The sequence below is a fragment of the Trichoderma aggressivum genome (genome assembly GCF_033847375.1).
Source record: "Trichoderma aggressivum f. europaeum strain CBS 100526 chromosome Unknown scaffold_026, whole genome shotgun sequence".
Taxonomy (NCBI): domain Eukaryota; kingdom Fungi; phylum Ascomycota; class Sordariomycetes; order Hypocreales; family Hypocreaceae; genus Trichoderma; species Trichoderma aggressivum.
The window spans coordinates 64330-89462 of NW_026946392.1; the positions used below are offsets into that span (position 1 = coordinate 64330).

The 25133-nt window shown below is 51.2% G+C and overlaps 8 protein-coding genes across 8 annotated transcripts; 4 read left to right on the plus strand and 4 right to left on the minus strand.

The window, feature by feature from the left end:
• Nucleotides 1–3028: 3028 nt before the first annotated feature.
• Nucleotides 3029–3958, plus strand: Triagg1_6489 (uncharacterized protein; the record flags this gene model as incomplete). The annotated part of the gene is made up of 2 exons (XM_062901119.1): nt 3029–3229; nt 3344–3958. 2 exons carry the CDS (start codon nt 3029–3031, stop codon nt 3956–3958), a joined length of 816 nt encoding a protein of 271 aa, XP_062754426.1.
• Nucleotides 3959–4282: 324 nt separating this feature from the next.
• Triagg1_6490 (CAZyme family GH18) lies at nt 4283–5444 on the minus strand (the record flags this gene model as incomplete). Its single annotated transcript, XM_062901120.1, has 4 exons — nt 4283–4958; nt 5021–5153; nt 5227–5283; nt 5345–5444. 4 exons carry the CDS (start codon nt 5442–5444, stop codon nt 4283–4285), a joined length of 966 nt encoding a protein of 321 aa, XP_062754427.1.
• A 2713-nt stretch (nt 5445–8157) lies between these two features.
• Triagg1_6491 (uncharacterized protein) lies at nt 8158–9585 on the minus strand (the record flags this gene model as incomplete). The annotated part of the gene is made up of 5 exons (XM_062901121.1): nt 8158–8356; nt 8399–8930; nt 8994–9235; nt 9323–9375; nt 9436–9585. 5 exons carry the CDS (start codon nt 9583–9585, stop codon nt 8158–8160), a joined length of 1176 nt encoding a protein of 391 aa, XP_062754428.1.
• Nucleotides 9586–9981: 396 nt separating this feature from the next.
• Triagg1_6492 (uncharacterized protein) lies at nt 9982–11627 on the plus strand (the record flags this gene model as incomplete). The annotated part of the gene is made up of 3 exons (XM_062901122.1): nt 9982–10049; nt 10220–10795; nt 10850–11627. 3 exons carry the CDS (start codon nt 9982–9984, stop codon nt 11625–11627), a joined length of 1422 nt encoding a protein of 473 aa, XP_062754429.1.
• A 561-nt stretch (nt 11628–12188) lies between these two features.
• Nucleotides 12189–13081, minus strand: Triagg1_6493 (uncharacterized protein; the record flags this gene model as incomplete). Its single annotated transcript, XM_062901123.1, has 2 exons — nt 12189–12866; nt 12953–13081. The coding sequence occupies 2 exons, from the start codon at nt 13079–13081 to the stop codon at nt 12189–12191; spliced, it is 807 nt and encodes a 268-aa protein (XP_062754430.1).
• A 520-nt stretch (nt 13082–13601) lies between these two features.
• Triagg1_6494 (uncharacterized protein) lies at nt 13602–14791 on the plus strand (the record flags this gene model as incomplete). The annotated part of the gene is made up of 2 exons (XM_062901124.1): nt 13602–13752; nt 13824–14791. 2 exons carry the CDS (start codon nt 13602–13604, stop codon nt 14789–14791), a joined length of 1119 nt encoding a protein of 372 aa, XP_062754431.1.
• Nucleotides 14792–15134: 343 nt separating this feature from the next.
• On the minus strand, nt 15135–20726 carry Triagg1_6495 (uncharacterized protein; the record flags this gene model as incomplete). Its single annotated transcript, XM_062901125.1, has 2 exons — nt 15135–19412; nt 19473–20726. 2 exons carry the CDS (start codon nt 20724–20726, stop codon nt 15135–15137), a joined length of 5532 nt encoding a protein of 1843 aa, XP_062754432.1.
• Nucleotides 20727–23340: 2614 nt separating this feature from the next.
• Nucleotides 23341–25027, plus strand: Triagg1_6496 (uncharacterized protein; the record flags this gene model as incomplete). Its single annotated transcript, XM_062901126.1, has 3 exons — nt 23341–23559; nt 23615–24576; nt 24637–25027. The coding sequence occupies 3 exons, from the start codon at nt 23341–23343 to the stop codon at nt 25025–25027; spliced, it is 1572 nt and encodes a 523-aa protein (XP_062754433.1).
• Nucleotides 25028–25133: the final 106 nt, after the last annotated feature.

Sequence of the window (25133 nt, forward strand, 5' to 3'; positions counted from 1 at the left end):
AAACAGACAGATTGCTAGAAATGGTGGTCAGTTAAGACTTGTAAAATCAATTGGCCTTGTTTTGGTCACGAATCATACACAATGCTGCTCACAAGCGTGCAAACTGCTCCGCAAAAGGTTCTGAATGCTACCATGCGAAGACGGATATTGGCCCGCGTTCGAGCCATGTTGGTATAAGAGTAGAGCTCTAGCACAACATCAGTCATGATCGCCTTCATCAACAATTTCCAAGGAAGTTTACTCTTCAGCGGTATGAGAAACATGATCGTGAGGTACACGTTAATCACCGTGTCAAAGGAGATGAGGGGGATCATAGCGGCACTACGCATGCCGATTATGCATTCCCCGTTGTGCATCTCTGTGATGCGACTAGCCTAGATGTTATTAAAGCTCAATGCCATCACATGTATGTCAAACTTACAAGACGAAATTTAGGATGACCACTGCGATATATATGGTGAGCATGCACAGCGAATTTACCAGATACAATATGGACTTTAGGCGTGGAGTCGTCGCACCGCGAATGATCCACTAATGTCTTTAGTTAGGAGCCCCTTATAAGTTAAGCTGTTTAATACTCACGGCCTTTTCTGCGAGAAATAAGTAAATGAACTGAGATGGTTAGCATAAAACAAATATCTAATGCGCAAAGGAACGATATGCTCACAATCTATCGAGACGTATCAAGTCAGCAATGAGACATTTGTGAGTCTGAGAACACGCTCATCACCTTGGTAGTAACGTAGCACACGAGGCATAGGAAAATAGCAGCCTCGCAAATCCCATAGCTCGAATTAACACCGAGCGAATGTTGCAGGACCGCGGTGGCAATTACAAACAAGTATGAATCAATATAAATTGCAAATACCACTTGTAATATATATTAGTGGCTTTTCACTGATGGGGAGAGGAGTATTAGTGGGGGAATCCAGAAATGCAACTTACACCAAACCACAGGTGGCAATCGTCTCCAGGCTTTGATCACGAGAACTCTCTGTGCTGACACATTCACGCCATTTAGCTTCTTTCGGTCTGAACAAGGTAGCTGAAGAGAAAGTACTCAACGGACAGCCTCACTCAAGAAAAGTGTAAGAACAGTCGTCGCTGCCAAAGACAACATGACGCTGATGATTTGCCCTGGAAGCGGTACTCTAGCCCCTGCATCCTGCGATGTGATCTTCGGGGTCATGGCGGCATGGGGAAAGGTCTCCATGGAAATCGATGCGCAGCGGTCTGTCCTTGTCGAGCTTCTTGTCCGAGAGTCTATCGTTTGAAGGGAGAGGGCGTCGCCTCTCAGAAGACGATTCGAGATCGAACCATTCTGCGGGAGGCGGCGTGGGTAGGCTGGATTCGAGGATCTTTGGCGGACACTCTGTTGTTGTTAGGAGATAGATTTGCGAGTATTAGGTTTGAAGCTGTGAAAGAAGAAGAAGGTGAAGGAATCATAGCTTGGAGTATCTAGGTAGACTGTTGGTTGGTGCCTGAGGAGAGGAGAGGTGATAAGGAGATAGGTGGATAGGTCTGTCATCTGGCAAGAGAGAGCGGCTGGGTTCAACCTTCCGTTATTTATTGAGAAACATTGTCTCAGAGTAATCGACGTCTTGTTGATTAAGACAAATACAATAATAATAGCAGACTTGATAATTTAGATTGGTCCTACTCTATCTACTTTAGGTACACAATTGTGGTACAGAGCATCGACTTGGATTCAGCTGCCATGTCTTCGATATGAGAGAATAAACCCTATATCATCTTCAATTAATCTCTTTTGCAGCAAATAGTAGCTCGATATCAGGTCATATGGGCGCTGTATGACGGTGATACAGAGAGGCTGAAAAGCCATCGCTTGGTTTGTCACGTATTCGGTAGGATCTATGCGACGGCGAGAGTACATGTAGGAGCAGTCTGAGACAGAGCTATTGAGATGCGAGCAGTTGTTGTGCAATAAGCTGAGATTATTAGTATTTAGAGAGTATGTATGAGCATGGATGGATATATTGGTTATGGATCTAACAGCAGGGAGTTGATGAACATGTTGCATCTCGCGGTATACATGAATGGATCAAACACAGCATGCCTCTATCACACAGTTGCTTCTACACTGCTGTACATCTCAGCTTGTACAAGTTCTCATCACTTACACAATGATGAACCCATCGCCGCCATTATTGGGCATCGCGTCTCGTTACACAGGCTCAATGACTTGCATCAGGCACACCACGGCTTCACCAAAAGTGAATAGTCTAGTCATACGCTGCCGCATTTCAGCGAGCCATGTCCGAGACAACGATTCAAGGTTGGTAATAAAAGAAACGATTTCCGCGGTATATGAATAAAATCAGCTGAAGCTCAATCCCCAGATGACCTTTTGTGGTCGTCGGTGTTCTGTATCGTGACCAGAATCAGCTCACCGGGATGGAACTTATCCCTCCATCCCACCATTTCCCAGTAACTTTACGTCCTGTCCAACTCATTCTCTTCCTTATAAATTCGTATTCGAGGTTGGTAATTGTCTTAGTAATTGAACTTGCAAGCTCACGCCAAGTCGTGGCTGTGGCTTCAATTGTGGCAAAGCTCGCCCTGGCGATCTCAAACCGCCAAAATCCCCAGCATCGCCTAAAAATAGATGATGTGCAGCGCCCCCCAGCCACGCAATTCGGTGGTTCCACTTGCTTCTCACATGCCGCGTCAACGCTTTGGAATTCGGTATTGACTACTCCGTACCTCTCTCTCTTTTTTTTTTTCGAGGGAAACATTGTATTTCGTCACCTTTTGTCCTATTGTCTCTACCTCTCAGTCTATTTCTTTCATCCTTCATCCTATGACACTCGTTCATCGTTAAAGTAAATATTGGCTTTACTTCCAGTCTGCTACTCTCAAACGGCGGGGTCAATCGTCTGTTGATCTTAATTTCAAGCACATGATATATCCCACCTGACTTCCATTGGAGTACCGAAACCACCACCCAAGGAACACATATTCTTCCTCTGCAACATTAAATCCATCACCAACAACCTCATCTGTGAAAATGGCGCCATGGCAGCCTCTTGAGAGCGCTTCCACTATACACTCCACCTCTCAACACCAATATCATGTCATCCTCTCTCGAAACCTCCAGCATCCAACTCACACTCAGGCCGTCACATTGGGCGTCATTGCGGGATATGTCGTCGCAATTGCCATCCTCTGGAATGTGCCTTATCTTCGCATGATCCTGTGGCCGTTCAAGGTATGATGATAGCTTCGCCTTAACGTCTCCATAAACTTGATACGGGACCTCGTTCTATCTATATACATCCGCCCGCGCAAATACATCCACATACACTAACATCCTCTCCCCCAGATGCTCGTCATCGCCTTCCATGAATTCGGCCACGCCATCACCGCCATCCTCACCGGCGGCCACGTCAAATCAATCTCCCTCGACCCCCATGAAGGCGGCGTCACTCACCTCACCGGCGGCATCAGCGCCATCACCCTGCCCGCGGGCTACCTCGGCTCCTCCATCATCGGCGCGCTGCTCACCATGTGCGGCTTCGACATTGTCGCCAGCAAAATCGCCAGCATCGTCCTGGGAGTGTGTTTCCTGCTGACCCTCTGGTGGGGGAAGCGCGACTGGCTGACCATCTTGACCATCTTGCTTGCTGTTGGACTGCTGATTGGATGTTGGTTCATTGTTCATGCTGAGGCGTTGCGCTTTGTTGTTTTGTTCATCGGCGTCATGAGTTCGTTGTATAGCGTGTGGGATATTTGTGACGATTTGATCCTCCGAAAGGTCAACGAGTCGGACGCGAGCGTCTTTGCCAAGAGATACGGCGGCTCGTCGCAGTGCTGGGGCGTCATCTGGTCCATCATTTCGGTGCTCTTCATGGCTGTGGGCATCATCATAGGGTTGGCCGCTTTCTCGCAGTCGTTTGCGCAGCAGGAGGAGGATTCCAAACACTTTATCCCTACGTAGGTGACTGATTTCCAGCATAGTGCATTCAAGCATGGCCATGGAAGAAGGACGGGAGGTCACGGCGACGACTGATTTTCAGGTGATGAATTTTTTTATGATACCCAACGTTATAAACGACGAAATTGACTACACTCAAGTATGGTACCACAGTTCAATGAAATCATATACAATTGATTCAATATGTGCAAAAGTCGGAGCTATATACAGTAGATGTTCGACAGGCATATATACATATATACGATCTTACCTTTGGGCCCTCGCATTGTCAGGCCACCCTCATTCTCCCAAACTTGAGAGCTTTTCCATATCTTATAATTTGGCCCTTCATCTCAAAGCATTGACGACCTGCGCTTCAAAACCAGTGTTCTGGAAAAGCTGGGACATGTCCCACATCATGGCGCCGGCAAAGGTGCTGAATCCCTTCGAGTACTGGAAGACCGACGTAAGTTGAGAGCCAGAGACGTAGCCTCGACCAGCACCTGGGCCAGCGGGAATGCCGACGAGAAGCTTGACACTGGGGTTGGGGCTGGTCTTGGCCCAGTTCTCCCAGGTCTGGTAGTTGTAGTTGTTCTGGGTGGTGGTGCCGGGAGTGAAGCCGCTGACGCCGCAGGGGTTGTTGTAGAACTGAATCTGGATCCAGTCCATGGGCACGGCGTTGATGAGGGCGCCGACAGCAGCGTCGGGGAAGAAGCACTGGGGAGCAGCAGAGAAGTAGTACTTCTTGCCGCCGGCAGCGTTGGTTCGGCTCTTGAGCTGGGCGCCAAAGGCAGCGAGGTTGTTGGTGGTTGCTTCAAAGTCGAAGTCGAAGCCATCGACGACGGCACTGCCAAAGGGACGGTGGACAGAGCTTCCGGATTGGACGGGGCCGAACATGGCCCAGACTTGATCAGCGGCCGATTGAGCAGCGCCTGTTGAGCCCCAGCCGCCTTGAGTGTAGGAATCGCCGCCGAGAGAGAGGATGATGGTCTTGCCGTTGGCCTGGCAAGTCTTGATGTCCGCCCTTGATGGTGAATCATAGTCAGTATAGACGTATATAAAGCGGAAGAGGCTAAGGAGTCTCACTCGATTTCAGGGCAGCTCAAGAGAAAAGGGTTGTCGGAAAAGGGCGTGCATCGGTCACCGGCATTGGCGAAGTTGGTCATGGGAGGAGTAATTCCGTTTAGGAAAGCAATGTCAATGACGTTGATGTTGGCGTCTTGGTGATAATTGTTAGTTCTGTCTTGTCCAATTTTCCGACTAAACTGTCTCGCAGAGTTTGGTAAACATACCATTGCAGTAGAAGGAGAGACGCTGCTGGGTGCTTTGCTGGTTGGCAGAGTTCTGGCCTATTTGCATGTTAGATGATGGATTTTCCCGAACCGGAGGACTTGATCGAGAAATACTTACCCCAGTATACGGCAATATTTTGCTTCGAGTTCACGTTCCAACCAGCCAGGGCAGAAGGAACAAGAGCAAGCAAGCTCGCAAGAGCAGTCAATGAAGGCATCCTGGCTGTAGAGATGCTGAGGCAATCGGATCCGAAACGAAGATGCTTTTGATGACCAAGAGGCAGCGTGCCACCTCACAAGGTCGGACCAAGAGCTTTTTATATCCTCTCTCGAGTTGAACATGCAAGAACAATGGGGAGAAGTCGTCCCCCGCTGTCTTACCTCGATGCTACATCAGGTTTCTGAGCATACGTGGTATTGGAACCTCTTGCGCTTGCCGCCGGGCGAAGGGACAAGGCGAAACCATGATGAACTCGTGATGGAGCCATGCTACCTTTAATGGGGAGGTATAGAGGAGTATCGGCGTCAGTAAGAGCCCCATCGACTCAGTATATCGGCTTTTGGAGGACGTTATCGATTGAGATCTATGCAATGGCTCGCTATAGTGACCTTGCTAGGTGACATGATTGACCAACGCTTCAACGTAGCAAAGAAGAAGGTTGGTCGCATCTGGACGAGCGTGCCGAGACTAGGTTGGTCAAGGCTCCGAAACATCAGGGGTTTTTGACATGACATGTATGTACTCGGATGGCGATGTATGTTATGTACTCAGTGGTACAGTCAAGGTCGCTTACTCTTTACCGCTTTGTACGCATCACCGCTCATAGTGCCTCGGTATATGTACCGTGTTGGTAACTGAATGGTTCCAGCTTATATCTTGACATTGACAGACACACAATACAACTTGCCAACGGCGATAAGAGAATGTATTCACATGCGAACACATGTGTACATGTACATGATGAGAACCGTGGGAGGCACAAGTATTGAAACCAAACCAGGGCCATTCGCGGGGGAAACATATATCAAAATCTGATTGGAGGATTGGGGATCATGACCTGTCTTCATCATGTATGTAGGTACATGTAAGGTTTGTGGAGGAACCAGGGTGTGACAACCTCCTACCTACTTGGGCAGCATCCAAACACCCGATTTTGAGTAAGATTCCATATTATGGACTCAAACATCCTGGCTAGTGCCAATAGAGTTGAGAAATATGAATGAAGCCTCATGAGGACCCGGACAGGGTGCGTGTAATTGATCACCGGTTAAGCTCAGACATTGTCAGATTCGGTGTTCATATACAAAACTCGCTGGAATGACTCTAGATGAACGACCTTGTTCGGCGAGCTTGAGTTGCACACACACGTCGTCAGAGTGTATCTAGTCGGTTACCACAGCCAGCCGTGGGTTCGCAAACAAGAAGGATTGCGGCTGATTCCATCTCGTCGTGGCATCTCCACGCGATGCACCATGACCATCTCTGCAACGGTAACATGGGAAGTAATGTATCAGAGCAAGTTATTACGGCAAACAGGACCAAAAAACATGCTCTCAATTCTTTCCGTCTTTAAGCGCAACATAAGCACTTGAGGAAGATACATACATCCACCAGTCGGGGAAAAGGCATAAGAAGTGTATCGCTATGGTTAGCCCTCCCTCAGCATAGGAGCTTCCCGCTTCGGCATAGAGAGCATGTAGATGCTTCATGAGTGGACGAACACACCCCTGCAGAAGGACTGCCGCAGGGATGCCCCTCTAGTGAGGATTAGCTCTGGACTGTGCGTCTCTTGATACACGGGTTGACTTGTCGTGGGAAATGCTGTTAGTATGTGCCATCGGAGCTCAGGTGGGAGAGTAAGAAACATGTGTGCATGTAGTTGAATCCACTCTCCTCCCTCACGTAGCATATAGACAGGAACTAATAGTGATTCCGAGATGATACATCAAGTTATCATTCAAGATATGCTGCGGGGTGAGTGAGTCGGCCTCGGAGAGATTCAAAGCTGGAGAGATCCGGCGGCTCGTTGGTGGTTGATGGGCGGCTAACCGGTGTTGGTAGTTGGATGCGGCGATGCGCGTGATGGGTGATTTGCTTCTCCAGATCGATCTTGCTAATCTAATTGAGCTACTGCTTACCAAGGCTTTTGGATACTAGGCAGTTGAATGGTTTACTTCTACTGAGTTGCCCAGAACTACTCGTACTCTCAAAAGACACCCAACCGTGATCCATCTCCCACTCCACGTTCCCCCACGTAAGCATCCATGGACGGGCATCTTCAAAGATATGAGCCCCAACAACCACACTCTCGCTGAAATCAACAGAGAGAACCTCCCCTCCCCTTCTTACGTCGTGTGATGCTGCACGCGGGCGTTCCTGGCATCTCTCAACCCAATCCTCTAGCCTCTTGGCAGGCCATACAAAAGCGGCCGCCCTCCTCTCTTAGGAAGTTCGAGCCTCGAAGCTCCCAACTAGGCCAGCTAGGTAACGTTACCTGATGTCGGGCTACACAGTCATCATTCAAACAGACAAGCAGAGATTGTCCTTTTCATCTCGTTGGCAGCTCCCAAAGGCTGTACAGTATTTGCATACATACCTCGGACACTATGAATGCCACCTATCTATATCATCATGCCCATCAACCACCCCCCGCCCAACCATCTTCTACCGCGATAAGGGGGTAGGAGTGTGAGCAATTTGCCGTCAATGCTTCTGTAAAACTAGCTTCAGAGAATTGAAGTTGATAGAAGTGGCCCATCATCGCCTTGATCTTTGGTTCTGTCCATGATAACCCATGTGCTGTCTCTGTCCGCTAGATATCGTATATTCTAGCGATGTGTCGTAGCGAACACGATATCTCCCATCATCTGCACCATCGACTATCCGTCTATTCTAAGGGCAGATGACGTTGAAATAGATGCTCGTGCTAGTTACTGCCTCTTGCGACGTAATCGCCGCCGCCGCCACCACCGCCCCCTCTTCTTCTCCAGGCGGTCATTTCGAAGCACATCTTGATCAGGAGTCTTCCCAAGTCCATCTTCTTGATCAGGAGTATTCCCAAGCCCATCTTCTTGATTAGGAGTATTCCCAAACCCATCTTCTTGATCAGGAGTCTCCCCAAACCCACAGCTGTTCGGAATCTCAGAACCCTCGGACTCATGATTGTCCTACCATCGGCCACGGCGGCCACGACCTCCAAATCCACCTCTTCCAATGCCGCCTCCCGCCATGCCCTGGTCATAGCCGAAACCGCCTTGGTTTCCACCGAAGCCGCCGCCAAAGTTTTGCCCTTGGTTGCCTTGCGCGCCAGCATTGCCACCGGTGTTTTGCATCCCAGAGAACATGGCGGCCATCTGGCTTGGGTCCATTTGAGAAGGGTCCATGCCTGAGGCCATCATCTGCTGCATCATGGATTGCATCTCGGGAGGAATTCCATCCATTCCCTGCATGCCACCTGCACCTCCGCCAGCGCCAGCGCCAGCGCCTCCTCCACCTTGCATGCCCATGCCCCCCATCATCATCAGGTTGAAGTCTTCCATCATCTTCTTGTTGTTAGCAGCGAAAGCATCGGCACCAAACTCGCCGCGGATCGATTCTTGCTTGGCAGCGTATAAAGCCCAAGTGAACTCATCGAAGCCGTAATTGAAGTAGTCGCTAATGTCTGTGCCTGGCTTACGCCACGGCTTGTCGCTGTCTGGTAGATCTAACGAGACTGGTTAGGCACCAGGAAGAACCGTTGAGAGAGCAATGAGGGAGAGATGATTACCTTCGTCTATATTGACTTGTGTTATAGGCTTGCCAGCTGCAGGGTGAACTGGGTTAGCATTGATGTCGATTGTCGATTTTGAGGCAGCAGCTGATGTTTGATCCGCGCTAGGAGCGGCAATGTTCAGGGCGCTCGTCGGTTTTGAGTCTTCGTCTCTCTTGATGGGCGCTGATGCCTTCGCTGGTGTGTCGTTGGAGGCTGACCGTTGAGGAATATTTCTGATGTCGCTATATTTAGCCTGCCTGTTGTCGTTCTGTCAGCTAAATGGGCAAAGACGCATCGCATCGAATCGCATCGCGACATGGCGCGCCCGAGGTGTCTTGACATACGGTGGTGGTGCTGCCTTTGTGCCATCTTTTCGCTCTGTGATGATGTCTATATCCTGCAGTTCATGTGATTAGCATGCAGCCCGTAAACTGCTTCAGTGAGGAGAACTCCATACTGAGTCGTCATCATCGTCCTCATCCATGGCGCCGCTTTCATCCTCCTCTTCGCCCTCTTCTAGCTCTTCCACCTTGAGCTTCTTTTCCTCGTCATGCTCAAGCTTCGGCTCTTCTGGCTGATAGAGATCGTCATCCTCGTCCATATCCATTGTGGCGATGGGTTAAAAGTAAGAGGGTTAAGTATAGGATGAATGGAAAATGAATTGAATGGAATAGTGTCACGGAAGTCGGCGTATGTCTGGTGGAAGTTGAAGCTCTGGGAAGCTCTTCTGCAGGCTGAAGGTCAACTAAGGCTAGCCTTGTGGAATTGATCCATCCTGTCTAGCACTCTGCACTGTAGGTACCTCTCCATCCAGACTGCCAGACCCAGCCACAGCACATCGCAGCCCCCGGAGTTTTTCCGTATCCCTTCACTCTCAAGACCCGCAAAGTCCAAGCTTTGGCATATCCAAACCCAGAGCTCCACACGAATTGGGCCCTTGACTCGCCTACGGAAAAAAAGTCTGTTTGTTTGAAAAAGCCGTTTTTTGCTCAGGTGCGATTCCATGTCTCTGGCGCGGTCTGCTAGTGGCCCAGCGGGTCTTAGCATCAACACTTCGGCTGCAAATACCCTGTAAGCTCTGCCCTGCTAAATCTTCAACACCACGCCGTGAACTCTCTGATATCACCACATCCACGAGGTGCCTTTTCACCACCGCTTCGCCCGCCACCACCTCACATCCTCTCCAATTAGCTTCGGGCTGGTACTTTGTTTCTTATTGTCGCTGACTAAACGCGCCACAGAGGCACAACCTCACAGCCAGCGGCGACTCGAGGCTTCTTTGGAGCTGGTAACGCGTCGGCAAGTCCATCTACCATCGGCAGCATGGCGACCACGGGCGGTCTCTTTGGCGCCAAGCCAGCAGCGACAGGCGGTCTCTTTGGGACTCCCGCTACACCAACTCCTCAGCCAGCCACTGGAGGTCTCTTTGGCGCAGCAACAAACACGGCCGCGACGCCTGCCACAGGTACAACTGCTGGTGGTTTGTTTGGGTCAACGCCAACTCCCCAGCCAGCCGCTGGCGGACTCTTTGGCGCCAAACCCGCAGCAACAACGACGCCGGCGACGACAGGAGGAGGTCTGTTTGGCAATACCGCGGGCACCCAGCAGCAGACGACAGGCGGAGGACTGTTTGGTGCCAAACCCGCAGCAGCAGCAACAACAACGGCGACGACCGGTGGAGGATTGTTTGGAAACACTGCGAATACTGCAACCATTCAGCAATCAGGAGGAGGTCTTTTTGGCTCGACTCCAGCTGCAGCTACCACAGGAGGTGGATTGCTGGGTCAAACCCAAGCAAAGCCCTCTGGCGGTTTATTGTATGCCACATGCTTTCTTTCCTACACAACCCATGATTGCTAACTCGATTCTAGTGGATCAACCCCAGCTGCCGCCGCTCCTGCCACCCAACAAGTCGCAGCCGTTCAAGTCAACTATGACAACCTGCGGCCGCGATCGCGTTTCGATGACCTTGCCCAGCCGATCCAGAACGAAATAGCCCTCATTGACAAGGGCATCCAGCGCGTTATCAAGATGAGGGATGAGATAGGCGAATTCATGCCCCAGCATGAAAAGGATATCGACCAGCTCGGACGAGACGTCCAATTTGTCGAGTCTAAATTCAAGACGGTTCAGGACGCCCTCAACCGCGACATCCTGACCGTCAAGGCTCTCCAGGACATGACCAAGAAGGACGTTGCAGACGCCCAGCTCTCCTTCAAAGCCGCCGACAACCTCAAGCTACCTACACACTACCACCAAACCGGCCTCTTCGCCGGCCCCCCTCCACAAGGCGACTCCAACTCCACAGACGCCTCATCGGCCCACGCCAGCGCCCAGGATCTCATCACCTACTTTAACCGCATCTGCGATGACGTCGAGAAGTACAAGAATCGCTTGGACGAGTACCGGTCACAGATTGAGCGGGACATGCCCGGGGTGGAAAACGGACTCTACGAACAGATCCGCAGTCTGCGCGACCACAGCAGCGCGCCCGTCCAGGACCAGCTCAGCCAGGTGCTCTCAGCATTGCGGGAGATGGGCAGCGCGGTTATCGCCCAGGCCGGACAGATTGCGGATACGAGGGAGAGGTTATCAAGGTTGCAGGCGGGGATCTTGGATAGCGGGCTGTATTCCGGGGTTTCTTCATGAAGCGATTGCTTTTTTTTATTTACTTTTTTTCTTACGTCTTTTTTGGGTCTGGGTTTGAAGGGGTTTCCGTTGAAAGGGGGATACGCTTTTTGGGTTTATTCATTAGGCGGCGCTTGCTGTATAAAGAGCCCTTTTTGTGGCTGAGCATGAGAAAGGTTGCCATTGTCTTCCTCTCAGTTGTTATCAATGCCGGGATATGTATGGCTAGGAAGGGTAGCAACACAAGAGTATCTAGATGATAAATGTAGGGGCAACTAGTGTAGAATTGGCTACGAGTGTAGTCGCAATGATACCCCCCAGGCAGTGTGATATAAAATGCGACATCTGAAGGGAGAGCAGTAATCACATTGCTTACTGGCGCAAGATGTGACTCATCATGGAGTCATGGTTGGTGCAAGGGATGGGTATAAGTCTTTTGGCTTTATATACATGTATGGATGAGTAATAGTAACGAAATGCCAGAATGGTGGCTTCCTCTCAATGAAAAAATGAAATCGTCCCATTAGCCAAGGGGCCGTTTGATAGTTCCGAAAACCAGTTAGAGAATAGGATAGGAATCCATTAATATGTCCCTTCACCATCATCTCCGTCTCCATAGTCGTCGCCGCCATCGTCGCCATTGTCAAAGTACGTTTCAGCATCGTAGTCACCAGCATCTTCGTCATCGTAGACTTCATCCTCCTCCTCCTCTTCCAGGCCCTCGTCGTCGTCCACGTCGGCAGCGTCGTCACCCTCGTCATCCCGCAAAGCATCCAATCGTTCCAGTATATTCTTCCCATTCACCGGCACACCTTCGTCGTCTTCACCCTCGATGGCAGGCATGCCAAACGCTTCCTCCGCATTTGGCAGAGCGTTCACTTTGCTCAGCTCCAGCTTGCGCCTCTTCCTCATTCCACTGGCATCCGCCGAGTCGACCGTGTCGAGAAGCTCCGGGGGGAACATTTCTCTGCACACCGGCCGAGAGGACCATTCCGGGAGGGCGCGCTCTGGCCGGGAGAAGCGCTGAGAGTAGGTGGGCATGGCGTTGAAGGGGTCGACCGAGGCCTTGCTCTTGACATCGTACAGGGCGTTCATTTGGTCGCGGCCGTAGACTTTCCGAGGAGCAGCGGGGTCGATGAGGGACGTTCGCTTGGATGTGTAGAGAGGCGATGAGTGGATTTGGTGGCGAAGGAGGAGGAAGCACTGGACGCTGTTGTATTCCGTGGTGGTGAGATCGCGAGGAGTTGGAACAACGCAGGGCTAGGGAACAAGGAAGACTGTTAGCAGCAGCTCTCTTCCGCAGATGTCTTTCATTTGAAGCTTTTCTCCTTGGAAATCCAACTCACCGGGAACAGCTCAGAGGGTCGGGCATCGGGTTCATCTGTGTCGTCCCACGGAAGAGCTGGTCGTCCGCCTCTGCCTCCTCCTCGACCTCCTCGTCCGCCTCCCCGTCCACCACCGCCTCCTCTTGACATTTCCAACTCAGCTCAATTCCCGTCCGACTATAATCCCAATTCCACAGCGAACGCGACTCTCATAAGCTCGATCGTGTAAACATGGGCGACTCAAGGATGTAGCAAAGCGCGCGGCTGGTCTGCTCGTGGATTTCTTTTTTTTTTTTTTTCCCCGAGGAAGAAATGCGACCTGCTAAACTTGGATTTTGTAGAACGAAAAGACTCTGGGGCTCAATTGAAGCGCCAAACTTTCAGCGGCCGGGAAAAAAGTTATGGTGGGGAGGGCGGAATTCGATCCGCTATGACGCTGCCCCGCTGCCTGGTGCTTCTTGCCGTCAGCGCATCTGCCTGCTATTGGCATTTGACAGCTTACCCTGTAAATTATAGATGCATCTTGAAGCTTTTACACCAAACATGTTTATTCCATCAGAGTAACAGTAACACTTCAATATACTCATTTCACCTGTTAATTCCTCTACACCATACTAGGCGCCATCAGCCTTCTAGCCATCGACAAGACAGGCTGTGACTGAGACTCACAATGTCTGAACGAATCATCCCTAACGGCACCACAGACGCTCATCCCATCTCCGGCCTCGATGAGTTTCACACGCACCTACGAGACCTCGAAAACGACCCTTCTGTGCCTTTCAACCTCAAGCTCCTTGACGATATCGAGCTTCAGTTGACAGGTAAGTCATCTAAATACGCCCATACAACACCCTCACATATACGGTACCCAAGATTGCTAATCAACATCCAGAATCAAACATCCCTCCTCTCCTCCCAACCGTCCTCCCGCCCCTAACCCGAATCCTCAAAACCACCACACAAGACCCATCGCCTCTCCTCTCCCTCACAATCAAGCTCCTCTCCCCCTTGACATTCACCCGCACCCTCACCATCGCCGACCCTCCGTCCATCCTCGCGGCTTTGTCCTCCCCTTTACCCGGCGCCAACCTCCTCGCCCTCGCCATCATCCACAAGGCCGCCAAAACTCCCACCGAGGCCGCCCTTCTCAGCACTCTCACCGATGTTGTCGAGGCGCTCGTCACACGCTGGCTAGTGAGCCCAGACGTTGGCGTAAGTGAGCGCGCTGCCAAAATCCTCGGCGACCTGCTCGAGACAGACTGTGAGACCATCCGTGGCGAAGGCGTCAATGGCGTGGGAAGCCAAAGCAACATCAACGGCTTCGATGTTGTCAAACGCCGCATCCCGGGCCATGGACGTCTCTGGCGGCTGATTCTCCTCCAGCGGCCCATGCTGGAACTCATCACCACGCTCTGTTCCCCTGAAACGGTTCATCCTCCCACCCGGCCTCGACATCAGACTTCGCTCTCACAAGGCCGTCTGCTACGTCTCCTTACTCGTCTTTCAACACTTAATATCCGTGCCATAAGCCAAACTGCTTTCCCAGAGCTATTCCCTCTCTCTTCCGCTGCTATCCAGGCTGCTGGTCAAGGCATCTTGCAGTGGGCAGCGTTGACCATGGTGTCCAAATCAGAAGACATCCTTATGCATCTCAACCTCATCGATTTCTTCGAGACTTTTGTCAGTGTAATGCGCGTGTCTCGTCTCACCACTGAAGAGAACGCCATTGTGAAAGCACTGGTCAGAGTAGCAGCTCAGGATGATGAGCAGCTGAAAGAGACGCTTCGAGGATTACCAAACAGGACTGTGGAGGAAGAAGCCGAGCCTTTGCGCGCATATATCAGCGAGATATTAAACTAAATAATAAAAAACCTCTTTCTGTCTATTCACATGTAAAATAGCGTAATGAATCGTATAACACCACCCAATATCTTCGAGGGTATGTCTTTAAAGACCAGGTAAAAGTAGCCGGCTAGATAGACAGCCATATATACTACACGAAGCTAAATATAGCACATCATACCATTAAAACATTTTTATCTCCCGCCTTAGCAAACAGGATAGGCAAGCCTTTCCTAACATACATACACACACAAATGGTGGCTTTTTTTTGGGAAGAAAGGAGAAAAGAAAAGCGAGGAGCGAAAAAGACTCTCTAGTACCCGCCTCAACGCCAAATATCGTTGCCCGCTCGTGGTCACGCTCACAGCATCTTTCGTGCAGCAGCTTCCGACCCGCCCGAAACCTCCTCAGCATTAGCGCTGGCCATACTATCTCGCCTCTTGTCCCCGACCTTTGCCATCCCTTCAATCCCGAGAGACACCTCGCCGACCCTCCGCAAGACGACGAGCAGCGCGCCGCGCAGATCCGCCGTCAAGTCCTTCTGAAGCAGGTCAATAGCCAGCGGGTAAAAGGAAGCCAGGTGAGTTTTGAAGGCGTCTTCAGGGAAAGTGGCGAATCCCTCCAGCACGTCGACGACGACTGGTCTCCACGCAATGATGTTCCTCTGCTGGCTCTCTTCTACCAGCATGGAGTACCCCGTGATGATGTCTTCGCAGAGCGGTACGAGGGCAGCTTCAATGTCAGGTCTGCTCTTCAGTCGCTCCGGCGCATCGTCTACAAACATCCTGAACAGGATAGAGACGTACGTGGCCGCAGCACCACTCTCCTGCTTCAACAAGTTGGGCGGCTGCTTCATAAAGCCCTCGCGCCACAGCCTCATCCGAAGCTCTTTGTCCTCGTTGAAGCGGCGTGCAAACTGGAAGGAGCGCTTCAAAAGAGCCATGAGTCGTAGGAGCTCACTGGAGGGGATGTTGGTGTACACGGTGTCATTGCTAAAGAGCTCGTTGACCGTCTCGATCATGAGCAGCTGAAGGACGCAGCGAGAAATGATGCGGTTGAAGAATCGCCGGCGGGCTGCAGTCACAACGACAGGTTGCTGCTGAAGAGTGGAAGTTGGCTTGAATTCCTCCAGCTGCTGTCCGTTTGCCGTTGGTGTCCGCGGCTCATCCTCATCCAGCTTGTGCAATGTCGGATGGTGGATAGATTCGGTATCAGATGCAGCACCATTCTCATCCCCACCGTTGATCTTGAGAGACTTTTCATCCGTAGCAGGAGTCTCGGCCGTAGTTGGGCTGAGAGGCGAAGTGAACTCAAGTCCGTTGGACGATGCCAGCGACAGGGAAGTACCTGCCTCCATGTTTGCCGCGGTAAATAGTTGATATGCTGTTGTTCGGTCGAAAAGCTCGCAAAACGCCCCAACAATCTTTGTCCAATGCACCAAGCTAAATTTCGTCACATTTTTCAATATCAGCTGCTGTAAGCAGTTGCTGCCAATTCGAGATATCGTATCATTCTCCTGACATATGCACAGAGCTAGCAGCTCCAGGAATCTGTCCAGCATGTATTCGAGGGCGTCGAAATAGTGAGTAAATAGCGTAATCATGTTGCGCAAGGCTTGTATCATAGTAGTTGACAGCCAAACTGATAGCTCTTCGTGGTTCAAGACATTGGTCATTTCTGGCCGCGAACGCAAGACCATAAAGATGGGGTAGAGCTGCTGTCTCCAGAGAATGTCCCAGAATGCTTGGGTAAAGCCTCCTCCGTACTTGAGGAGTGCGGCAAAGAAGTATTCCAGGGCATTTGATCGAACCTCGAGGTCTTCACCGGTCATCAGCACGTCATGGAAGGCGAAAAGTACGGGGAACCAGTAGCCCTCTTCCATTGACGTTTTTGTCTGCACTTTCTTGACACTCGGAGGTGGATCGCCGTTTCCAGCGTGGGAAGCATTCCACGGTACATGGGATAGCGGGCATTCTGGAGTTTTAAGCATTGTTGGGATAATCGACTTGAGCAGCTCCAAGGCACCCAGACTCTTTTTCTGAAACTTGAGGTTTTTTGAAAACTCAGTCAGACAAACGATAAGGTCCGTGAAAGCTCCCTGAGAAATAACGACACCGAATTTCTCCTTGTAAACCTGGTTGACGTTTTCATAGGCAAGGTTGACAATGCTCTCGTACGGCTCTCGTGCGGCAACTGTGAAAACGCCAAACATGGTTCTCCATCCAGAGCGGATGTTGTCTCCTCGAGCTTGAATCATCTGGATGAGGCATCGCAGCACCATGTCTTTGACGGTGATGTTGTGAGAGTTAGACAAGACATGCTCAAATGGCTTTAAAAAGTCCTTTTGGAACTTGAATCCCGCAAGCTCTTCGATTTCCATGAATCGCATCGACAGCTGGCGCAAAGAGTCCAAAGCAAAGAATACAATGTTCATGTTGTTGTGGCAGCCAACTTGGTTGAAGTGCTCGCCAAGAACGACCCAGATGTTGCTCCATTCAAACCTCACACGGTTCATGTTGTAGTAACTAATCTCGACAATCTTTTGCAGACTGTATGTGCGAGGCGAATCGTTTGAACCAGAGACTTTGATTTCATCCCAGCTAACCTCGGTCAGGGCCTTGGCAAAGAAAACCATAGCTTCGCCCGAGAGGTTCGCAGTGTTGGAGAAGATTCGGTCTACGCTTCGGATAAGCTCATCAGAACGACTCTCAAGTGCAATCTCGCTGGAGAAGCCTCGGGGTCCAGTAGCAGACCTCTGCCGTGGTCGAGATTTTAACTGCATGGAAGAGCGAGATTCCGATGTCCCAGATCGCGAAGGGGGGATAAAGCGCGCCTGGGAAACGTCTGGAATGGCGCTCTCGTCGACACCGCCGGAGATCAGCTGCAGGCGATCCAATTGACTAATGCACATGAGAATATCCTTCCACGACTCCTGAAGAACATTGCCCTCTGTCTGAGCGAGATCCAAGATCACCTTCAGCGCCTCAATGTTCTTAGCCTGCATCTCTTGAGGATTATTCAGGTTTGTGGCATTCCGAAGTGCGGAAATGAACGCTTCTCGAGGCGTTGACTGATGGAAGAGGCAAGCAATTTGGGTTGCCAGCCGCATGCCCTCCAAGCACAACTTGTTCACCTCGAGATTGTGCGCCTTTTGCATTTGCCCTGAAAGCGCAGAGAAGATGGACATCCATGTGATGTCAAACATGGCTTCTACATGCTTGAAAGACGTTGCTTCAATGTACTTTGGCGTCGTCTTGGATGCGTTTCGCCGCTGACTCTTGAACAAGTTCTTGAAAAGCTGTTCTGAACGCAGCGCAATCTCTTCTGACTGCTGCATATAAGCTTCTCGTTGCAGATCACGTCCAACATTCGAGAAAGCTTGTCCCAAGCCTGCGGCCAGACCACTGGGCTGAGGAGGAAGATTACCAGCGGCTGCTGCAATGTCACGCTCACTCTTCAAGACAATTTCATTGCTGGCGATTTCCTCGTAAATGGTGATTTGATATTCGTGAGGCAAATCGGCGTTGTCATTGATGCCCGCATTGTTTCGGATAAACTCTTCCTTGGTCATTCTTTTGGCAATCTTGCTGCTGTGCAAATCCGTATTCAGCAAGATGACAGAGTATGCCAGCACATATGCCGTGTCGGCATTGGCAAAGGCGTTGGGATTGCCAAGGACATAGCGCTCGGCAAACTTGAGCATGAATCGATCGATTTTCTGCGCTTCTCCTGGTAGACGGAACGACTGCAAGAAGTGGCGAAGGGCATCGACAAACCGCTTTTTGGTAAAGTCCATAGAGTCCACAAACGCGTGCATGGTGTCAATGTTCTTTTGGTCTCCTTCACCAAGGTACTCGCCAATCTGTGCTTTGTCCAGCTTATCCTCATTCAATAAGAAAGTGGCAATATCCTGAGGCGTGTCGCTCGCAATGAACCCATCGCGAATAAGCATATCGATACCCCTTTTGGGCTTAAAGTTGAACTGCCTGATTCCCTTCATGAGGGCTGTTTTCCTGGCTTTCTCTTTGCTTAGATGATCCGGGTCATCTTCAAATACAGGGGTCGAGGGTGGTAGAGGGGTGTCGAGCCGCGATGCATTTTCGCTTGTAGTGGGATCGATAGACGGCCGCAGCTCGTCAAAAGAAGCCCTGGTATCTCCATCCGGGCGGAGGTTTTCACTATCCGAGCGTACGGAGGCGGACCAGTTGACCAAAGAGCGAAGGGTCTCGACAAGAGCCTCTAGTGACAGACGTTTGATTGCATATTCCTTGGGGTAGTCGGCCTCGCCTTCTTGTGACGGGATAATCTGCGCAACAGTAAGAGAAGGGGGCAGGATACCCTTGAGCTGCCACTCGCTGGCTGGTGTAGTTTTCGCCCTCTGCTCCTCGTACGCCTGCTCGTGAATGGAAGTGATGGCGACAGGCGCCGTCGCAAATTTAGACAGGTCTTCAATGACTGTCTGAAAGATGTTCTCTACTGACTGATCGCAATCGTAGTTGAGATAGGTTTCAACCAACGCTCGAGGATCGGCGCAAAGGCGGTTCAGAATGGAGACGAAGTACAGCTTCTGCGTCAAGGGCGCGTTCTTTTGGGACAAGAGGGCCAAATAAATCTCGTTTAGAATGACCTCGATTTCTTTCTAAAACGGGGTGAGCATCGGATGGATTCGTAGGACGGATTTTGGGGCAACCTGGCCTACCTTGAACGAGGGGCGCATGTACTTTAGCATGAGCCAAAAAATCTCACAGCAGATATCAAAGATTCTATCCACCGAGCTGGCTCCATTGCGAGTAATGCTAAGGCAAAGATAGAATTTAATGGCTTGAAGAAAAGTGGTGGGCTCGTTGCTCTTGGAGCTCGTAATAGTACAGAGAGGCGAAGTAAAGACGGCAATGTTATTATTAAGGAGGGTGTGGATGAGGTGTAGAGAGACCAGCTTGGAACGCATTGGCTGGCCTCGCAAGTCGAATAGCTGGTCGGGGGGGAGAACCTTGGTCGACAAGTTGCAGAAAGACCGGAACACGAGATAGGCATCTCGGATGTACACCTCGTCCTCAGCGTCTAGTGCATCGCTGTCTTCTTGTGGGAGAGACTGGCCCGACACGGACACGTCGCTTTCGTCTTTTTTGTCCGACTTGAGTCGCGTAACCATTGTAGGGCCATCGCCGAGGGTGGAATCGTCGAAACTCTTGCGATGCTCAAGATCTTTGAGCGTGAGCTTGGCGGCGCTGACCGGCTCTTCCGGACCATCGCTGCTTTCAGGTGGTGCAATTGAGGACTCTTCACCATCGTCGCTGTGCTGGGTGCCGTTGGCAACCTCGGAATGCTCAAAGGTAACATTGCTTGCGCCGTGGTTAAGATTGTTCAGGCTCAATCTGGTTTCCTTCATGTGAAGTCTGGTCTTTACTCGCTCAAAGACGGTGCCAACCATTTGTGTCAGGGTGCCTTGCGCAACCTGCTGGTTGGCCGTGCTCCGAGAGAGCAGGAAGACATTGTAGACCTGGCGCACAGCTTTCAGCAGGCCTGCTCCGTGAACAACGATTTTATCATTCAAGACGGCTGCCAGAAGCGACTTGACGATCTGCAGCTGGATCTCGACGGCCGTGGTCTCGCCTTGGAAACAGTCGCATATAGTGTCGATGGCTCGTTCAATTAGCGGGGAAGCTGGCTCAGCGCCTTCTTTGTGTGCTTCATCCTTGTTGGGGAGAGAAAAGTATGAATACGATATCAGCTTTCCGATGCAATCGAGGGCTGTGGTTGTGAGCTGCGGGCTGTTGGTCTTGGTTGCGAGCTGAAGTGGCGCGAAAACGATCTCGGGATCAGGCAGCTGATCCTGCTCTTTGATGGCATCGAGCGCTGTCTTGGTCAAGTCGGCCAGCTGCTTGTTTCGCTGGGCATCTTTGGAGGTTGCAATGGCGTCCAGAGAGGACACCACGAATTTTAAGGAGCTCATGAGGCGCACCGAAGAAGCACAGGACAGACAATCGCCGGAGGAAGGACGCGGAAGTTGAAAGTTAGGGACCTTGGGCTTGGTCCATCGATTGAGTCTGCGGTTCGGAGGCGAGGGCGACGGTCGGGGCGGAAATGCGGGACAAAGGGCTTCGCAAGCAGGCCAGCTAATGAGAGAGGCCGACAGCTGGTCCCGCGGCTGGAAGCTGGAAGATGTGCGATGGGCTCAAGGCAGATCTGATGTGATGTCTCAAGGGGACAGCATTTCCAAAAGCACAAGTACGAGTAATCTGAGGGAGCCAGAGCGGGACCCGTTACGCCGCCTTAGCCTCTCAGCAGCTGTACGTACCAAGATGGGAAGAACGCGTTGCCGGGAATCATCGCCGCCTAGCGCTGAGGTACAGAGTACTCCAGGCATTGCAGCATTCCTGGCAACAGACGCCATGGGGAGGATCTAGGAACCAGGTATCCGGTACCTTTTCCATCGTTTTGTTATTGAGCGTCAAGCCACTCCAATTCAAGCCACAGCTAGAGGGAAGTTTTAAGGGTCCAGCCGAAAGCATCGACATCGCCCTGGAGTATATTGAAGGCATTTTGGTGCGCTTGCGCTCTTTTATTCGCAGCCAACAGTCAAATTGCTTGGATAGCACCTATACGCAGCACCTCATAGGCAGGCAGCTTCTAACTCGCCTACCAGGCATCTACATGTACTCAGTACGTTGAATTTATATATCTGCCTGTTGAACCATGCCAGGCTTGGTGTTTACAACATCACCTTTCCTTGATCGGCGAGATTAGGATCGCTGCATCTGTATAATTGCAACAACCAGGCAGCCAGTTGCAATCTCGTCCAAAGGCATTCCTGGTGAGCCTTGTCTGCCTCTATGCAGCAGCACTCAAGCCGTCCATGCCGAATCTTCAGAGGCTCTGCTGCTGCCTCCTTTTATACTAATGCTCTCTGACAAGAAGCAATACGAAGCGCTTTGCCGCAATTATAGATGGTAGCCACTTGGCTGCATTAATTAGCGCAGCACGGTATATGGCAGGTTTGCATCCCGTAATCCGTAGGTCAACGCCATCGGAGCCGGTCTTCTATCAGCGACTGCGCCCGCTGAAGTCTCTGCTAACGGATGCTAAGTCCAGAGAGACCGGCTGGGATGACGTACTCGTCTGGTTATGTGGAATTATGTTGAACCATTTCCGCGGCTAGGAGCAATTATGAAGCCGGGATATAGAACCGCGCTTCCTCTGCTTCAAGCAGTCAATGGAAGAATTGAAATACTAGAGACATACTACATATCAGTCTTCTCCTTGGTTGCGTCTAGTTCTATTTTAGGAGCTTCAAGAAACTGAGGCTTGCTGTGCTGTCGGGTAGCTCATCATGATAAACTCAATGCCTTTATAGCGACGCGGAACGCCTGGAAGAGCTAGCAATGTCGGAACCAGCAGCTGCTCTATCCCGTCCCGTCTATGCCGTACGGACTCCGGGAAGGGTGCGTAATCCGGCCAGGCTGGTGGTGATTGTGAAGGAAGATCCGCTGACGATACGCTCGGACGGCCAATCAGGAGGGAGGAGAATCTGGAGGACCGAAAGCGGGCAAATGCAGAGAGATGGAAACGTGGTGGCTTGCTTCTCGGCAGTTGGGTGGGTTATCAAGGGCAAAAGCCCAGACAGAATATGTTACGGTAGTATGCAGTTTGAAGATTGTGTGGTGGATGTACGAGTACCATTATGATACCTTGCTGAACGAATCACCCAAAGGCAGATGCAACATGATAGTGCCTACCTATCAAATGCTTATTCCCCGATAACAATAAATCTATTGCATCCAATCCCATTCAATTCCCTCTTCCGCGTAAACCTGCTCAATCCCACGGCTCAACTTCCAGCTTACCTTCTCCTCCTCCTCCACCGCTAAAGCCAAAAGTCTATTAGGCGGGCACTTGGCAGATGCTAAACCCCGCCCTCCCTGCTGCAAACAGCCATCCGGAACACTTTTTCACTGGACAGAGACCGCCAACTGGTGACTGCAAAAGCTGCTGATGGAGCCTCTGAGCCGCAACCCACTGGAGCTATTTTCCGCCGCTCCGGCCTGGACGGGCCATCAATCCATCCACTTCTAGTGCCTGCTGATACCGCCATTGATGGCTATCGGGGCACCACCGCGGCCGGCATCCTGGCCTTTGGAAGATTCAAGTCTGTCGTCTCACCTCGAAACTGCCGCCAGAACTTGTCTCTGGCATCTTCCACCTCAACCTGCCATCGCCTGCCAGCGGCGAACCTGACGGGCCTGCGCCGCTTGCATCGCCAGATGTCGCCTCTGTAGATGCGACGAGAAACGAGCAAGGCGACGACCGCCTATCTCGGAGCCAGCATTCACCACCTCGAAACGCTGGGTTGACGACTTGGGGCGATCCAAACAGCCGATTCTCGTCCACCAATCTCTGCCCATCTCGCGTGTGCAGCGTTCCGATCTATATCTGAAGAGAAGCGACGTATCGAGCCAGCCGTATCGAAGCGCAGTCGTTGTTCGGCCTCTTTTCTAGGGCACGAAATTGGACCATCGCTGTTCTCCAGAGCCCAAGAGTTACAGAAACCACATATCCAAACACCCAAAATGCTGTTGAAACTAGCGGCCGTTCTTGGCCTTTTGGTCGCTGCGATATATGCCGACGACAGCAATACCATCTCCACTTCAGCACAGACCGACGGCCCTCCAGACTGGGCCAACAACAATGCACTGCAATTGAATCTGTCGTCCGACCCCATCCAATATACCGTTGTTCCTGTTCTACCAAATGCTGGTACCAACGGGTCGTCAAATAGCGGCATTCAAGTACGGTTATTATCCAAGAAAGCCCATCTGTTTCGCCCTTGATGCTAACAAGCAGACAAAGACAGTAGACATCAACGGCGTCATGATTGCCACCGATGTATCCAACTTTAACAAGATCACAAGTCCCAACGATGTCGCATACATATCATGCGATGGCTCAAGCAATACCTTTATCAGCACGGACGAGTTGCTCAACGATGTCGTCAATGCAAACCCAAAAGCCATCGTCCTCTACTCACTTGCCGCCACTTGGTGTAGTCTGGATTTTGCAAACCCACCTGCGTTTTCCAACATTTTCTCCATGGCTGATAGCGGCGAGGCACAGGGAGTTTTGGACTCTTTGAATGGCACTGCCAATGGGCGAGTGGTCAACGTTTCCATTACAGGAAACTCATCGAGCACAGACTCTAATGACTCTGGAGGTGGGACCAGCAACTCGACCGTCGCCATGAGCATTCTATACACCATCACAGCTCTCATCACTCTCTTGTTCCTCGTGATTATCGCTACCGGCGCTGTAAGAGCCCATCGCTATCCGGAAAGGTATGGGCCTCGACGTGCTCTGGGCGGCCGACCTCGACAGAGCCGAGCAAAGGGATTGGCTCGTGCGGTTCTCGAAACACTTCCCATTGTCAAGTTTAATAATAACCAGGAACCGATTAAGCCGGATCCCGATCTCGAACTAGACGCAGCTACTACTGATGGCCGCGATGCTAGAACACAGAGGTCATCTTCGATTCTTACCCAGGAAGCAGCACATCACGAAGTGGCTACAGCTACGCCGGCCACGGCCGCAGCGGCCGCAGGCGATAGTAAGACCGGTGATGCAACTCCGGCTGTTGAGGCTCATGGGGCTGTTGAAGCCAACCCCCCTCCCGTCGTGAACGTGGGTTGCTCCATCTGTACCGAAGATTTTACGGAAGGCGAGGATATGAGGGTTCTGCCTTGCAACCACACATTTCATCCAACCTGTATTGATCCTTGGCTTATTAATGTATCCGGAACATGTCCCTTGTGGTAAGTTGAATCTGTACATCAACAATGTTGGGTATCTTGTCACTAACGCATATAACATAGTCGACTTGACCTTCGCCCTGAGGCTGAGTCTAACGAAGGTGATATTGGCCTGGCTCCAGCTCTTAACAGGGGCCCCGGCGACAGGAGCTCAACACTGCCACCTCCTTTGGCCCTGGAGGGTGAGGAGGGAGAGGGCGGTCCTGCCCACCACCGTCATAGGATTTCTCGCTTTTTCGACGTCAACAGGCTGAGGCAAGCTACAGCGGAAGAGCAGATCGAAGCTCTTCGACAGATGCGATCGACTCGCCAAACCGATGCAGAGACTCACGAAGCGGGCGCCACTCAGGATGCGGAGCGCGAAAGAGGCCAGAGGGCTCATCTAACAGCCAAACTAAAGGAAAAGTTCCGGATCCGAACCAGAGCTCGATCTCCAGAACGCGAACAAGACTGAGACGCGGCGAAATCGATTTTTTTACGACTCACTCTTTATGTGTATACATGAACCACTGGGACTTGGTCTTTTACAAAGATTTCTATGTTGTGCCATTCTGCATTCA